The sequence below is a fragment of the Pristiophorus japonicus genome, chromosome 3 (assembly GCF_044704955.1).
Source record: "Pristiophorus japonicus isolate sPriJap1 chromosome 3, sPriJap1.hap1, whole genome shotgun sequence".
Lineage (NCBI taxonomy): Eukaryota > Metazoa > Chordata > Chondrichthyes > Pristiophoridae > Pristiophorus > Pristiophorus japonicus.
Window position 1 is genome coordinate 185,016,625 of NC_091979.1, and position 18,299 is coordinate 185,034,923.

Sequence of the window (18,299 nt, forward strand, 5' to 3'; positions counted from 1 at the left end):
TTCGTCTTCCTCTGCTGAATCCTAAATTTTTCCCAGTCCTCAAGTTTGCTGCTTTTTTTTGGCCAATTTATATGCCTCTTTCCTGGATTTAACACTATCCCTAATTTCCCTTGTTGGCCACGGTTGAGCCACCTTCCCTGTTTCATTTTTACGCCAGACAGGGATGTACAATTGTTGAAGTTCATCCATGTGATCTTTATATGTCTGCCATTGCCTATCCACCGTCAATCCTTTAAGTATCATTCGCCAGTCTATCCTAGCCAATTCACGTCTCATACCATCGAAGTTACCTCTCTAAGTTCTGGACTCCAGTCTCTGAATTAACTGTGTCACTCTCCATCTTAATGAAGAATTGTACCATATTATGGTCACTCTTCCCCAAGGGGTCTCGCACAACAAGATTGCTAATTAATCCTCTCATTACACAACACCCAGCTCTCTAGTTGGTTCCTCGAAATATTGGTCTAGAAAACCATCCCTTATGCACTCCAGGAAATCCTCCTCCACCATATTGCTATCAGTTTGTTTCGCCCAATCTATATGTAGATTAAAGTCACCCATGATAACTGCTGTAACTTTTATTGCACACATCCCTAATTTCCTGTTTGATGCCATCCCCAACCACTATGACTGTTTGGTGGTCTGTACACAACTCCCACTAGCGTTTTCTGCCCTTTGGTGTTCCATGGCTCTACACATACAGATTCCAGCTCATCCATGCTAATGTCCTTCCTTACTATCTCCTCTTTAACCAGCAACGCTACCCCACCTCATTTTTCTTTCAGTCTATCTTTCCCGAATATTGAATACCCTTGGATGTTGAGTTCCCGGCCTTGGTCACCCTGGAGCCATGTCTCCGTAATCCCAATTACATTATATTCGTTAACAGCAGTTAATTCATCCACCTTATTACGAATGCTCCTCGCATTGAGATAGAGCCTTCAGGCTTGTTTTTCTAACACTCTTTGTCCTTTTAGAATTATGTTGTAATGTGCCTTTTTGATATTTGCCATTGATTTTTCTGCCCACCACTTCCACTTTTCTCCTTTATACCTTTTGCTTCTGACCCCATTTTACTTCTCTCTGTCTCCCTGCATAGGTTCCCATCCCCCTGCCCTACAAGTTTAAATCCTCCCCAACAGCACTAGCAAACACTCCCCCTCGGACATTGGTTCCGGTCCTGTCCAGGTGCAGACCGTCCGGTTTGTACTGGTTCCACCTCCCCCAGAACCGGTTCCAATGTCCCAGGAATTTGAATCCTTCCTTCTTGCACCATTCCTCAACCCACGTATTCATCTTAACTATCCTGCTATTTCTACTCTGACTAGCATGTGGCACTGGTAGCAATCCTGAGATTACTATCTTTAAGGTCCTACTTTCTAATTTGACTCCTAGCTCCCTAAATTCAGCTTGTAGGACCTCATCCCACTTTTTACCTGTATCGATGGTACCTATATGCACTACGAAAACTGGCTGTTCACCCTCCCCCTCCAGAATGCCCTGCAGCCGCTCCAAGACATCCTTGACCCTTGCACCAGGGAGGCAACACACCATTCTGGAGTCTCATTTGCGGCCGCAGAAATGCCTATCTTATCCCCTTACAATAGAATCCCCTACCACTATAGCTCTCCCACTCTTTTTCCTGCCCTCCTGCGCAGCAGAGCCACCCATGGTGCCATGAACTTGGCTGCTGCTGCCTTTCCCTGATGAGCCATCTCCCCCAATAGTACCCAAGGTGGTATATCTGTTTTGGAGGGAGATGACCACAGGGCACCCCTGCACTACCTTCCACTGCTCTTCCTGATGGTCACCCATTCCCTATCTGCCTGTGTAACCTTTACCTGCGGTGTGACCAACTCACTAAACGTGCTATTCATGACACCCTCAGCATCGCGGATGCTCCAGAGTGAATCCATTCGCAGCTCCAGTGCCGCAAAGCGGTCTGTCAGGAGCTGCAGCTGGATACACTTCCTGCACACATTGTAGTCAGGGACACTGGAAGCGTCCCTGATTTCCCACATAGCACAGAAGGAGCATAACAAGGGTTTGGGCTCTCCTGCCATTACTTAATCCTTAAATTACTTAATTTGGCAACAATGACAAGGTTTCTTCCTGCTAAGAAAAAGAAAAAAGATAAAGAAAAAGAATACTACTCGCCACTCAACCAGCCAATCACTTACACTCTTGGCTGTGACGTCACACTTCAATTACTTTTTACTACTTTCTTACTTTTGACCCCGCTGCCGCTGCTTCCCTCACAGGTCCGCCAGCTCCCGCTGCTGCTCCCAACTAGCTTGGTCTGGGCCTCGAGCCTCGGGCTTTATTGAAGCGTTCCACTGCCGCCGCTTCCCTCACAGGTCCGCCCGCTCCCGCTGCTGCACCCGACATGACGAAATAAAAATTCCATGAAAACAGCATGAAGTTAAAGTTAACAAAATATGCAGCATGTCTTTCAACACCTGAAAATAAAATGACTTGCAATTAAAAAGCACCTTTCACAAGCTCAGGACGACCCAAAGCGCTTTAAAGCACTTTTGAAATGTAGTCATTGTTGTAATGTCAGAAACATGGCAACCAATTTGCGCACAGCAAGCTCCCACAAACAGCAAAGTGTTTAATGACAAGATGATCTGTTTTTGTGATGTTGATTGAGGGACAAATGTTGGCCAGTTCACAGGATAATTCCCTTGCTCTTCTTCGAACAACTGCCATGGGATCTTTTACGTTCACCTGAGGGGGCAGACAGGGCCTCGGTTTAATCTAATTCAAAAGACTGCACCTCTGACAGTGCAGCACTCCCTCACTACTACACTGGAGTGTCAGCCTAGATTTTTGTGCTCAAGTCTCTGGAGTGGGACCTGAACCCACAACCTTCTGACTCAGAGGCGAGAGTGGGTGTTTAAGTGAAGACCCTTCATCAGAATTTGTCATTCATATTCATATAAAATGTTAACCTAGTGTTTCTCTCAGATGTTGACTGACCACCTGTATATTTGCAGTCATTTGTTTTTTATGCCAAATTTTTAGCATATGTAGTGTTTTATTTAAAATCTCAACCATTTTGCACACTAGGAACTCAATAGACTTGTAATTTGGTGCATGAGATTCACCTCCATTTTGTTTTGTTTGCGCAGAATCCCACTCAAACCATTCGAACCAGTCAGACAGTGGTGTTTCTGACTTGCAGTCTACGGGCCACGTTCGCTCCCAGAGTATTGTCAGCTCCATCTTCTCAGAGGCTTGGAAAAGGGGCACACAACTGGAGGAGCAGCAGCACTCCAAGGTAAGAGAAAGAAATCTTGCCCTCTTGATGCACAAAGAAAAGCACTCTGCTTCACCTCCGATCCTACCGATGAGCCTGCCTGTATCATTAATCACTGGGTTAGCAATCAAGTCTGCAGCAAAATGTTAACAAGTCAGGCATGTTCCACTACCATGATTTGAAGCTTGGGGAGTTTGATGACTTAACCATTATGTCGCTGTAACCTTGGTGCTAAACTCAAGTGGCAGCCTTCCCAATATCATCATCTTGTCCCTCAGATCTTTTCCCTTTGGTCAGGTGAGCAGGGTGGTCTGATCAGGGCACAGTTCTACAGATACCTTCAGAGCTGTTACTTAGCTGACTCACCATATGGTCAATTTGAGTTTTGCAGATTAGGAAATTCCTCCCACCCTGTGTTCAAGTTGTTCCTTTCCTGTCCTGTCCTCATGGTTTCTGCCTGGAATAGATGAAACTCTCCCCTCTGGTGGAAAATCTGTGAAAGGCTGACAATTTCGTCGAAGCATTCTAACTGCTCTTTGACGGTAGCTAAGACCAAATCATTGTTTTTTTCTGTCAGTGGACTGACTCTTGCCTAAATTATAGTATGTGAAAGATAACACACCTAAGCTATGCTATACTTATCAAAGTTTTTCATGCTCCCTTGAGCATTACGAAGTTTTCAGTGTGAATTTGGATGGTAGTGAGCCTCTTGCAGTGCTTATTTTCTGCTTCGATGTATCACAGGTGATGCTTATACAATCCATTGAACCTTGATCAACTCATAATTTGAGAGCAATTGTTTGGCATTGATCAGGATTTATGTTGACTATTTTGCAATGACACTGAGAAATAAATGTCCTTTCTCATTATGTTTTCCTGGGTTTTGCTGTGGCATGCATTCAGAGAATAGGCGATATGGATGACGGGAACAAAAATGCATTTAGAAGTATCTGTCTTTACTAAAGTTGTATTCAAATGTTTATTTGGTACTTTAGGTTCACATTAGTCGTAAAGCTCTGAGTATTGTTTCAGAGCCTGGTTTCAGAGCTCCCTTGCCACAATGCAATATTGTTTGCTACAGTGCAACAGGCTTGACTTCCAAAAAGCATTTAACAAAGTTCCAGTTAAATTTACATGGGATGGTGATTCAGAATAAACCCTGAGATGGATAAGAAATTTCCTAAAAGGTAGGAAGCATTAGATACTTGTTAGAAGAGTTGTGTCACAGTGTGGTGAAGTCAAGTGGAGGAACCCTGGGGATCAGTGTTGGGACACTGACTATTTTGTTACGTTAGTGAATCGGATTGAGAATCTCTGTGCAGATAATACCAAATGGTTGAATTCTGAGGAGGTAGCACAGAAACTTTAAAAAAATGAATTGGACAAAATGTTAGTGGAACAATGCCAGATGAAATTTAACACTGACAAGTGTAAAGTGGAGACACTTCATGAATGTTGAAGTAACTGAAAGAGCTCCAGGAGATTGAGGAACATAGGAATGGGAGTAGGCCATTCAGCCTCTCGAGCCTGTTCCGCATTCAATGGCTGGTCTGTATCTTAACTCTATTTACCCACCTTGGATCCATATTCCTTAATAGCCTTACCTAACAAAAATCTATCAATTTCATTTACAACTGACATAGCCTCAACAGCTTTTTGAGGGAGAGAATTCCAGATTTCCACAACCCTTTGTGTGAAGAAGTGCTTCCTGATATTACCCCTGAACAGCCAAGCTCTAATTTTAAAGTTATACCCCCTTGTTCTGGACTCCCCCACCAGAGGAAATAGTTTATCTATCCAATCAAATTATTTAATTATCTTAAACATCTCAGTTAGATTACCCCATAATCTTCTACACTTAAGGGAATACAAGCCTAGCCTATGCAACGTGTCCTCATAATTTAACCCTTTTAGCCAAGGTATCATTTTGCTCCCCTCCAAGGCCAATATATCCTACCTGAGGTGCAGTGCCCAGAACTGAACGCAGTACTCCAGACCTGGTCTATGCAGAGCCATACAACTGTAGCATAACTTCCACTTCATTGTAACCAGCCCCCCTTGTGATGAAGACTAACATTCCATTATTTTTGTACCTGCCCACCAATTTGTAGTGATTTCTCTATATGGACCCATAAATTCCTATGCTCCCCCATAGTTCCTAGCTTCTCACCCTTTATAAAATACTCCGATCTACCTTTCTTGGTTCCAAAGTGGATGACCTCACACTTGTCCACATTGAACTCCATCTGTCACAGTTTTGCCCACTCACTTAATCTATCAATATTCATTGCTCCCATTTACACTATTTACCATGCCACCTAACTTGGTGTCATCAACAAACTTTGATATATGGCTCTCTTTTCAGCTAAGTCATTTATAAATATAGTGAAAAGCTGAGGCCCCAGTACAGATCCCAATGGGTCACCACTAGTCACATCCTGCCAATTGGAGTACATACCCTTAATCTCTACCCTCTGTCTCCAACCAGGGAGGGTGGGGAAAAGGGTGAGGGAGAAAGAGTGGGACAAACAAATCTAGAGCCCCCTGGGGCACACAAGTTAGAAGAAAGAAAAAAAAAAAGAGAGGCTTATGACAGATACTGAGGGCTCAATACTGCAGAACTCCGAGAGGAGTATAGAAAGTGCAGGGGTGAAATTAAAAAGGAAATTTGGAAAGCAAAGAGAGAGCATGAAAACATTTTGGCAAGTAAAATCAAGGAAACCCCAAAGATGCTTTATAAATATATTAAGAGTAAGAGGATAACCAAAGAAAGAGTAGAGCCCATTAGAGACCATAACGGTAATCTGTGTATGGAAGCGGAAGACATGGGTATGGTTCTTAATTAATACTTTGCGTCTGTTTTCACAAGAGAGGGGCGATGCAGACATTGCAATCCGGGAGGAGGAGTGTGAAATAGTAGATGAAATAAATATAGTCAGATAGAAAGTATTAAGAGGTTTAGCACTTTGAAAGTGGATAAATCCCCAGGCCCAGATGAAATGTTTCCCAGGCTATCAAAGACAAGCAAAAGAGGATATAGCAGAGGCTCTGGCCATCATTTTCTAATCCTCTCTGACAACGTGTGTGGTATTGGAGGACTGCTAATGTTTAGAAAGGGATAGACCGAGTAATTACAGGCCAGTCAGCCGAACTTCAGTTGTGGGACAATTATTCAAAACAATTCTGAGGGACAGGATATACTTAATTTACAAAAACACTGATTAATCAAGGACAGTCAGCATGGATTTATTAAGGGAAGATCGTGTCTGACTGACTTGATTGAATTTTTTGAGGAGGGAACAAGGAGGGTCGATGAGGGTAGTGCATTTGATATAGTGTATCTGGATTTTAGCAAGGTTTTTGATGAGGTCCCACATGGCAGACTGGTCACGAAAGTAAAAGCCCATGGGATCCAAGGCAAAGTGGATCCAAAATTGTCTGAGGCAGGAAGCAAAGGGTAATGGTTGATGGGTGTTTTTGTGACTGGAAGGCTGTTTCCAGTGGGGTTCCGCAAGGCTCAGTACCAGGTCCCTTGCTTTTTGTGGACTATATCAATGATTAAGAAGTTTGCAGATATACAAAAATTGGTCATGTGGTTGATAATGAAGAAGAAAGCTGTAGACTGCAGGAAGATATCAATGAACTGGTCAGATGGGCAGAACCGTGGCAAATGGCATTCAATCTGGAAAAGTGTGAGGTGATGTAGTTGGGGAGAGCTAACAAAGCAAGGGGATATACATTAAATGGTAGGACACTGAGAAGTGTAGAAGAACAAAGGGACCTTGGAGTGCATGTTCACAGATCCCTGAAGGTAGCAGCCAAGTAGATAAGGCGGTTAAGAAGGCATTTGGAATACTTGCCTTTATTAGCCGAGGCATAGAATACAAGAGTTATGCTTAAACTGTATAAAACACTAATTAGGCCACAGCTAGAGTACGATGTGCAGTTCTGGTCATCACATTACAGGAAGGACGTGATTGCACTGGAGAGGGTACAGAGGAGATTTACGAGGATGTTGCCTGGACTGGAGACTTTTAGCTATAAGGAAAGATTGGATAGGCTGTGTTTGTTTTCTTTAGAACAGAGAAGGCTGATGGGAGACCTTATTGAGGTGTATAAAATTGAGGGGCCTCGATAGAGTGGATAGGAAGGACATATTTTCCTAAGCAGAGGGGTCAACAACCAGGGGGCATAGATTTAAAGTAATTGGTAGGAGGTTTAGAGGGGATTTGAGAGGAAATGTTTTCACCCAGACGGTGGTGGGGGTCTGGAACTCACTGCCTGAAAGGGTGGTAGAGGCAGAAACCCTCATCACATTTAAAATTTAGTTGAATGTGCACTTGAAGTGTCGTCACCTACAAGGCTACGGACCAAGACTTGGAAAGTGGGATCAGGCTGACGTGCTTTTGTCAACCGACGTGGGCACGATGGGCCGAAATGGCCTCCTTTCGTGCTGTAAGTTTAGGATTCTACTTCCAAATTAATTCCCTACTCATGCTAAAGCAAAATACTGCGGATGCTGGAATCTGAAATAAAAACCGAAAATGCTGGACATCTCAGCGGGTCAGGCAGCATCTGTGGCGAGAAACCGATGACCCTTCGTCAGAACTGGCGAATGTTCGAAATGAACAACTTAAGGAGCACTGAAAGGGGGAGGGGAGGAGAGGAAAGAACAAAATGGAAGGTCTGTGATCAGGTGGAAGACAGGAGAGATGAGTCGGCCCATCATTCCTTTTGTCCCTCTAATCTCTCCTGTCTTCCACCCTATCACAGCCCTTCCCTTTTGTTCTTTCCTCCCCTCCCCCTTTCAGTGCTCCTTAAGAATTTGTTCATTTCGAAAATCCGCCAGTTCTGACGAAGGGTCATCAACCCGAAACGCTAACTCGATTTCTCTCCACAGATGCTGCCTGACCCTCTGAGATTTCCAGCATTTTCTGTTTCTATCCCTACCCATGCTAATAGGTTGCTCCCATTTTTACAAGTCTCTTATGTGGAAAGTTTTTGAATGCTTTCTGGAAGTCCATATCAATAACATCCAGACACTCCCTGATTTAGAGTAGGAGGTTGTACAGTCACAACCTATTAAAACTTGCAACACCTTATCACATCTCCCAGAAATGTTCAAAAGCACTTCACATACAGAATTATTTTGAAGTGTGGTAACTGTTTGCAGACAAACGCAGTAGTTGCGCTCCCTAAGCAAATGTTTTATGCGGAGCTCCTTCATGGTAAAGAGCCAAAGGAGGACAGCGGAAACGTTATAAGGACACTCTCAAAGCCTCTCTGGTAAAGTGCGACATCACCACTGACACCTGGGAGACCCTGGCCGCAGACCGCCCGAGGTGGAGAAAGTCCATCCGGGAGGGCATCCATCTCTTTGAGGCTCGACGCAAGGAGCATGAAGAGGCCAGGCGCAGGCAGCGGAAGGAGCGCGCTGCAAACCAGCCCCACCGATCCCTTCCCCCGACGAATGCCTGTCCCACCTGTAACAGGGTCTGTGGCTCTCGTATCGGACTGTTCAGCCATCAAAGAACTCACTTTTGGAGTGGAAGCAAGTCCTCGATTCCGAGGGACTGCCTATGATGATGATGATGCGTTCCATGCAGCAAGATCCCACAAAGAGTAATGTGATGAATGACCAGTGTATCTGTTTTTTGGTAATGGTGGCTGATGGAAGAATGTTGGCCAAGACACTGGGTGAACTTCATGGTCCTCTGACCCAGCTGAAAATGCTGTCGAGCTGACCGCATAAAACAGAAGCCTACTAACTCACTTGTATTGCTACCTCGTGTCCTCCCTCCTGTAGAATGTGTATGTCTTATTTGCCCATGTGTTTCCTGATATTTCTCCAGAGAGTCTGGAAATCATGCAGAGGTTAGGGCTATGCCAACATTTCTAGCAATACTGAAACCTTTTGTGAAAGTTATCAGCCCTTTTTAATAGAAAGCTTTCACTATAGTGGGATAGGTCTACCTCCATAGTGTCTTGCTTCCATCCCATACAACAAGGAGAGAAGTGAAAAGAAAACTTTTAAATACCACTTACAAAAGCAAAATACTGCAGATGCTGGAAATCTGAAATAAAAACAAAGTGCTGGAAATACTCAGTCAGGTAGCATCTGTGGAGAGAGAAACAGTTAACGTTTCAGGCCGATAACCTTTTATCTTCAGAACTGAATAAAGTTAGAGATGTAACAGGTTTTAAGCAAGTACAAATGCTGAGAGAAACATACATTATTGCCACCTGACCAATCCAGTGGCCCATATAATGGAGCTTGCCTAATTTCAGCGGTGTTTGTTTTGGAGCGAGTTGACAGTGCTAAGATGTGGCTCACAACTGATGGTTCACACCTGTGATTTGTGCGAAGCCGGAAGGTGGTCCTTTTCCTTGTGTTACCTTTGGAAAATGTTCTGTACAGTACAGAACTGAGTGAAACAGATTAGAAAGGACACAGATTGAACCCATGGGGTGGCAGTAGAGGTAGAACAATTGGACTCCGCACCGCTTAGCTTTAAGAGGAGGAAAATCAGCCAAGGCTCCTGTTCATAGAATCACACAGCACGGAAGAATATATTTCGGCCCATCTGAAAGAGCTAACAGTTAGACCCATATCCCTGCTCTTTCTTCATAGCTCTGCAAATGTATCCTTTTTAATTATTTATCCAATTCACTTTTGAAAGTTACTATTTAATCTGCTTCCACCACCCTTTCAGGCAATGCATTCCATATCATAACCTTGGCTTTTTTGCCGATTATCTTAAATCTGTGTCTTCTGATTGCCGACTCACCTGCCAGTGGAAATAATTTCTATTTCTATTAAAACCCCAAATAATTTTGAACACCTATTACATTTCCCCTTGACCACCTTTGTTCTAAGGAGAACAATCCCAGCTTCTCTAGTCTCTCCACATAACTCAAGCCCCTTATCCCTGGTACCATTCTGGTAAATCTCCTCTGCAAGACCTTCTCATCCTTTCTAAAGTGTGGTGCCCACATGGTAGCTGAGCATTTCCACACACAAGAAGCTGCTGGTGCTTGTGGAACCCAGGAAAAGTCATCCATTGAGCTGTTCCTTTCACAGACAATGTGCAATTCAGTGTCAGTACCCATTCCTTTTAACCTGAAGAAAAGTTCTGTAAATTTCTCCCTGACTCTAAAGGTAAATTAGATAAAACTCCAGACTATCCAACTCATACCCTCTATTATACATCTCCAGCCAGTTGCTTTAATGACACTTTCATGGTTCCAGCAACAGAGGAAGCATCATATTCCATGCAGCTTTTAATAATTTCTGTATGTAATTATCCTTCTAACCCTCTGGTCCATTTTAAGGAGCACTTAAAGGGCGAGAGATAGGTAGAGAGGCGAATAAGTTTAGGGAGGGAATGCCAGAGCTTTGGCCTAGGCAGCTGAAGGCATGGCCACCAATGGTGGAACAAAGGAAATTGGGGTGGGGGGGTTGTAGTTTCCTGACTGAGATAAGTGAACATAAACTGGGAATCAAACCTGCAACTGTCTAGCTGATGTGGGTCAGCTTCTTGCTGGATAACCAGCATCGTTATTGAGGGAGCTGTGTGGCTGTAATTGAACTTTTTAAATCCCATGAACAAACTGCCTTCAGAGCTGCCTTCACTCAAGGCATACAGATGGGCTCTTCCTGTCTGGCATTACTGGATAGGAATTAAGAAAGGGAGCCCTGGCTTTTCTCTCCTGTAGTTCAAAGGCATTGAAGCCAATTGTAGCACCCTAACCCCTGTCCTAGCTGAGATCAGTTACCTTGGCACAAACCAGGAATTGCATTGGTCACCTTTCGTCTCCGTGGCTGAGCTGCCGACTGCTTTTGCTAACTGACCCATAGAAATAGTGATTTCGTTGCACACATCCGACCAGGAGCAGAAGCTAAAGAGGAGGATAGGTAGAATGATCTTCCTTTTGTTAAGAGTTTATACCAATTTAGATCACTTCCAGTTGCTTTTAAACGTAGCTAATTTAAAACTTGACTGGGGAAAAAGATTGATGTCCAAGGCGATGGTCCCTATGTGCTCTGGAGAATTCTGGTAACTTTCTATTTATTCTCTCTCTACAGATCAGGATGGACTCGGTCAGATCCTACCCCTCACCTGTACCACTCACTTCCCCTCAGACCAGGATCAATATGTCTCATGTAGCACCACAACCCTCTCCTCCCCCACCACCACCTCCCCCCCCTCCTCCTCCACCACCACCCACTGCCCCCTTCATCAAATACAGCACCATCAGCAGACAGCAGCCAAGCAAGCAGCCGGCTCCACCTTCCTTTGCACTCCTGCCCATAGGCCAGCAGGGCATCCCACCACCTCCACCCTCGCAGCTTGTGAAGCCCCAGCTGCTGGTAGAAAGTGATGGGCAGTGTGCTCCTCTGCCAATCCCCTTATCCCCACCGCCCCCGCCATCTCTTCAAGCGATCCATGCTCCATCTGCTTTTAAACCAGGACCACCAAGCCCTTCTCCCATGGTGCCTGCCTTCACTCCCCCACCTCCACCACAGAAGTTACAACAGCAAAACGTTCCGTCACCTGTCCAGCAGCACTTGACTCCCCCACCTCCTCCACCTCCTCCTCCGCCACCTCCTCCTCTGCCACCTCTACTGCAGGGTGCTGTCACCAAAAAGGTCGGGGCTCCATTCGGGGCCTCTTTAAACCACCCACCTCAAACATCTCCCAAACCGGCAGTGCCTAGTGTTGTTCAGATGGAACCCCCTCCAGCACCTCCCCCTCCACCACCATCTGTAAAACCACCCAAGTTCTCTGTTGCGCAGATCTTGCTACCGCCACCACCACCCTCTCTTCCTCCTCCTCATCCACCTGCGCCAAAACAGTTGGCTGTAACTGCAGACCAAATCCCCATCCCTCCACCACCTGCGGTTTCCATAGTAAAAATGTCTATAAATCAGTTTCAGCCTCTGCCTGCGCCCTCAACTGCAAAGCCATCATCAGCCCCACTTCAAGCTCCGACATCTCCTCCAGCTGTAAAAGCAAAACCCAAATGGCAGCCTAGTTCTCTCCCATCGCCTGAGTTTCCTCCTCCACCTCCTGAAAGCAGCCTACCCCAACCTCCCCCACCTAACCCCACCCCTCCTCCCACCCCAGTCAAATCAGCCTCCATCAAAAAAACGCAGAAATCATCCAGTCCTGGTGGTAAGAAGCCACCTCCCACGCCCCAGAGGCATTCCAGCATGAAAGGACCCAGTTGTGCAGATGCAAGGGAGTCCAGAAAACCCATGGAGACCCTCAGCAATAAGTTTGAACAACCAACAGTTCCTTTAGGATCTCCAGCACTGGATGTCACCACCTCACCACCTGCTCCTTCAAAGCCTGGTAAATTAAATTTGGCTGCAGTGAACTTGATGTTCCCACCAGGAGGGCCACCTAGCAGAGGCCCAGGAGTTCTGGCTTCTTCAAAGGAGCCCGTGTCTGAGTTTCCCTCGCCTCCTTCAGATTCGGACTTTCCACCCCCGCCTCCCGATCTGGATCTTCTGCCCCCGCCTCCATTGGAGATGGCAGCTCCTGGTTTTTCCAATGCTGTCCCACCTAAGGTAGCAGTGGTGAACCCTCAGCCACAAACATGGTCCAAGTCTTCGATAAAGAAAGCGCCACCACCAGTACTTCCCAAAAGGAGCGACAGCACCCGTTTGACACAAGGGGAGTCTTCAGAACACCAGGCTCCTCCCATCTCTCCAGTGCCAGTGTCTCCTAAACCGGCCTTGTCTGTGCAGCCTCATTTTCTGGCTGATCTCAATAGGACTCTGCAGAGAAAGTCCTTCACCCGACACGGCTCACTAGCCTCTGCGCATCTATCCAAAGCAGAACCAATCACCACCATGGATGACATGGCACTTCCTCCTCCTCCTCCTGAATTGCTTTTTGACCAGGAATCTACTGGCGCGTATGCATCTGGCAACATCTCAGGCTATGCAACGTTACGGCGCGGACCACCTCCAGCTCCACCAAAACGGGGAGACAACACCAAATTGAGTCGAGACTGATGATGAGCCAGCTGCCAATGTGCTGTTTACATGCTGCTCCATATACTCAAAGTCTGCAGTATTCAGAGCGATACATTAACTGCCTTTCTTAAAACTCTGGCTGCATACATCTTCCAACAAAGTTAGATCAGTTACTCTTAGTAGGATTGCTCGTCCTTCGATCAGTGAAGTGTGGTGTTTCACTTGTAAAGTCAAATTGCTCTACTTGTGTAAATATAGATGCTTTGATATATAATGGGACCTACTGTTGGGGTAGGGTGCTGGGTTTTGTGGTTCATCAGAAAGCTTCCCTGTTAGTACTATTGGGGGGGGGGGGGGGGGGGCAAGGGGGTAAGTAAATGTGGATCCAGAGGATAGGAATGCTTTCCTCCCACTTAGTCACATTAAATGTCGTTGGTGATTTGATTTTTTGAAGATTTCTGTCTTTATCGTCATTGGAAGACTTCTTGATTGGCACTTCCCATTCTAATAATTGGCAGGGTTCTTTTTAGGAAGCTCAGGTTTGAAGACTATAATTATCATCTGTTGGTTGGGAAGGGACTGTCGTTTCTCTCCGTTCTGTTGGTTTTCAACATTGTGTTCCTTGTGGAAATAAATCCTACAGTATTCTGACTATTATGGGCTTCTGAACTCGCACAGATGTTCTGACCACTGGGCAGAATAATGCAACGCTCCAATCTATGGGTGTGGCATTGCTGCTGGCAGGTATCAATCACTCACCTGCTGATTGCCAATTTAGGTCTAAGAGCAAAGCAAATTGAGAGTTGTTCAACCATGATTGGACAGCAATTTCAGTCCAATTCTATGGGTCGACATTTAACAGACACAACCTTCTCCAGGCCAAAGCCTGGACCCATGTAAACCATAAAGCCACACCGGACTTCTAAGCTGCTATTCTGAAGCGTGAGACAGAACAATCAATGAGTTACTCAAGCAAAATGTTGACATTTCTGAGCGCAGAAGGGTGCTCAAGAATAGACCTGGAGTCTCGCTGTACAGATTACAGAATCAGACATCAGCACCTCACTACTTTTTACACTTGTCTTATTTGTTTCCACTGATGGTGTAGTTGGTATAGCTAGTGTGCAGCAGAGCCCTATAGGCAAGATAGTCCCAGGTTCGATCGTTGCTTTCCGCAGAGCTAGCTGGTCTCAGACAGCAGTTGGGAGATACAGTTGGTTTCGGTGCCCCTGGACTAGGGAAACTAGAATTTTGGCCAGATCCACTGATCCCTACTTGCAAATAAACTAGTCAAATTTGGACTCGGTTGTGATACCCCTGGTCAAGTTCCTTTCAGACATTTACTGAAGGATTGCCACTTGGGAAAGTAGCATACAGCACCCAGGTGCTGTCAAACTATCCCCAGCACGAGTTAACGTCTTGAGGGGACAGAGCAGGACAGTGAAGGAACATTTAAGGAAATGTTCATTCAAGGAAAATAGGATCTAATGTCAGGATTGAGTCAGATGGCATTTTCTTTTCAGACTTGTTAGCCAAATATTCCCACGTGGAAATGTCGACTAGTTCAAAGAGTCAATAACGAAAAGAAAATCTAACCAAAAAAAAAATCGAGCTCTGATTATGACTATACTGGTCTACTGATGTACAACCAGCCACTCAATGGTACCTGGATGCAGGTAGACAGCTAAGCAGTGTCCTGGAAAGGAATTGTCCAACTTAACCCTGTGTTTTAAAAAAAAAAGTCGTCGTCTTGTCTCCAGTGGCCAAAGGTTCATCAACACACTTTGACCATTTGATGCTGCAGAACTCATCGAAATAATTTCTTAATTTTTTCAGATAGGTTTCAGCCCTCAGCAAGAGGACCTAATTGCCCTGAAATGTGTAGGGATGCAAGGTTGAAGAAGTAACATGCAAAATAAGCAAGCTCATACCATCCCAGCAGAATGTTTGTGATCTGTGTTTGTGTTGAGTTACAGGTACCGAAGTGTTGGGCAACAGTCAAGCTGCTTGTGTTTAAAAGATCATTTCAGTGTGTCATTGCATTTTATTGCAAAGATAGTGTTACTGATCTGCAGGGAAAGCCAAGGACTTTAACATGCTACCATTAGGTCATCAACTTAAATTTCATTAGATTTTACAGCACAGAAGGAGGCCATTCAGCCCATCATGTGCCGGCTCTTTGAAAGAGCTGTCCAAATTAGTTCCATGACCCTGCCCTTTCCCCCCCCATAGCCTTGCAATTTTTTCCATTTCAAGTATATATCCAATTCCCTTTTGAAAGTTACTATTGAATCTGCACCAGACTGATTCCCGGGATGGCTAGACTGACATATGAGGAGAGACTGGATCAACTGGGAATTTATACACTGGAGTTTAGAAGGATGAGAGGGGATCTCATAGAAACATATAAGATTCTGACTGGACTGGACAAGTTAGATGCAGGAAGAATGTTGCTGATGTTGGGGAAGTCCAGAACCAGAGGACACAGTCTTAGGATAAGGGGTAGGTCATTTACGACTGAGATGAGGAGAAACTTCTTCACTGAGTTGTTAACCTGTGGAATTCCCTGCCGCAGAGAATTGTTGATGCCAGTTCATTGGATATATTCAAGAGGGAGTTAGATATGGTCCTTACGGCTAAGGGGATCAAGGGGTATGGAGAGAAAGCAGGAAAGGGGTACTGAGGGAATGATCAGCCATGATCTTATTGAATGGCGGTGCAGGCTCGAAGGGCCGAATGGCCTACTTCTGCACCTATTTTCTATGTTCTATGTTTCTATGTTTACCATCGTTTCAGGCAGTGCATTGCATCATAACTCATGTTTTTTAAAAAAAATGTTTAAATCATCTTGTCCCTGCTTTTGCCAATTACCTTAATTCTTTGTCCTCTAGTTACCAACCCTCCTGCCAGTGGAAACAGTTTTATCTTATTTACTCTTATCAAGACCCTTCATAATTTTGAATGCCTCTATTAAATCTCTGCTTAACCTTCTCTGCTCGAAGGCAAACTATCACAGCTTCTCTAGTCTCTCCAAATAACTGAATTACCTCATCACCGGTCTCTTTTCCCACCACTGGTGACAGTCCTGTACTCGCCAGTACTGTACCCGAGTGTTATACAATGACTGATGTATACCCACCAACACTGTATCCCAATGTTATACAGCGACAGGCCTGTACCTCAATGTTATACAGCTTAAAATACTCTCCACTGACATACCGAAGTTTTGGAAGGATACAATTTAGGATTGTATTTTGTGATATTCACAATTGATGCAGACACAGTGTGAAAGTTTCACACATCCACCATTACACTGCACTGAATCCCACGGATGCATTTGTATTCACAATCACAACAGCATACCCCGGTGTGTAGAGTATTCCCAATCACTACAATACTCCCCCGCCACCGTGTGTACAGAGTATTCCCAATCACTACAATACCCCCATCCCCATGCGTACAGAATATACCCAATCACTGCAGGACACCCCAGTGCGTACAGAGTATTCCCATTCACTGCAATTCACAGCAACCCCCACACCCCCTTGTGTACAGAATGTTCCCAATCACTATAATCACCATAGCACTTCCCCCTGTGTGTAGAGTATTCCCAATCACTGCAGCTCCCCTCCCCTGTGCGTACAGAGTATTCCCAATCACTACAGCTCCCCTCCCCTGTGTGTACAGAGTATTCCCAATCACTACAGCTCCCCTCCCCTGTGTGTACAGAGTATTCCCAATCACTACAATACCCCCACCCCCATGCGTACAGAATATACCCAATCACTGCAGGACACCCCTGTGCGTACAGAGTATTCCCATTCACTGCAACCCCCCCCCCCCCACCCCCCCCCCCGTGTGTACAATGTTCCCCATCACTACAGTATCTCTTCCCCCGCCCCCCCCCCCCCGTGTGTACAGAATGTTCCCAATCACTATAATCACCATAGCACTTCCCCATGTGTGTACAGAGTATTCCCAATCACTACAGCTCCCCTCCCTGTGTGTACAGAGTATTCCCAATCACTACAGCTCCCCTCCCCTGTGTGTACAGAGTATTCCCAATCACTACAGCATACCTGTGATGCTGTGTTAATGTGTGAGTAAATCAAGTCCATCCCTAAATGCCCTTGAGAAGATGGTGGTGAGCCACCTCCTTGAACCGCTGCAGTCCGTGTGGTGATGGTACTCCCACAGTGCTGTTAGGGAGGGAGTTCCAGGATTTTGACCTAGTGACAATGAAGGAACGGCGATATGCTTCCAAGTCAGGATGGTGTGTGACTTGGAGGGGAACACGGAGGTGGTGATGTTCCCATGTGCTTGCTGCCCTTGTCCTTCAAGATGGTAGAGGTCGCGGGTTTAGGAGATGCTGCCGAAGAAATCTTGGCGAGTTGCTGAAGTGCATTTTGTAGATGGTACACACTGCAGCCATGGTAGGCCAGTGGTGGAGGGAGTGAATGTTTAAGGTGGTGGCTGGGGTGCCAATCAAGTGGGCTGCTTTGTTCTGGACGGTGTTGAGCTTCTTGAGTGTTGTTAGAGTGGAGAGTATTCCATCACACTTCTGACTTGTGCCTTGTAGATGGTGGAAAGGCTTTGGGGAACCAGGAGGTGAGACATCGCCATAGAATACCCAGCCTCTGACCTCTTGTTGCCACAGTATTTATGTGGCTGGTCCAGTCAAGTTAATGGTGACCCCCAGGATGTTGATGGTTGGGGCCACCGCGCTGCTCCCAGGCTGCCGCTTGCCGCTCCTTTTAAGGCCCCGACCTGCCACTTATGTTCCCACACAGGTCAGGGCCGCCATGCTGCTCCCAGGCTGCCGATTGCCGCTCCTTTTGAGGCTCCGACCTGCCGCTGATGTTCCCACGCAGGTCGGGGAGCATCAAAGGCAGATTGGGGCCTTGGTGGGAGCGATGACCTGGGAGCAGCATGGCGGCATACCACTGCAGGGTACAGCGCGAGCCAGTCCGGGAGGACGACAGCTGTGAAGAGGGCGACTGGATTGGACATCACCATAACCCAGGTCGGTGATTGGAGTGTGGGCAGATACAG

At 45.8% G+C, this 18,299-nt stretch overlaps 1 protein-coding gene across 6 annotated transcripts in view; it reads left to right on the top strand.

Moving 5' to 3' along the window:
- The window catches only part of raph1a (Ras association (RalGDS/AF-6) and pleckstrin homology domains 1a), a 342,525-nt gene extending 328,980 nt beyond the window's left edge, over positions 1–13,545 (top strand). For all 6 annotated transcript variants that reach the window (XM_070876085.1, XM_070876083.1, XM_070876086.1 and 3 more), the window contains 2 exons: positions 3,135–3,283; positions 11,349–13,545. In XM_070876085.1, coding sequence (XP_070732186.1) covers positions 3,135–3,283; positions 11,349–13,286 — 2,087 coding nt within the window. In that variant the 3' untranslated portion in view covers positions 13,287–13,545. The remainder of the gene's footprint in view (positions 1–3,134; positions 3,284–11,348) is intronic.
- Positions 13,546–18,299: the final 4,754 nt, after the last annotated feature.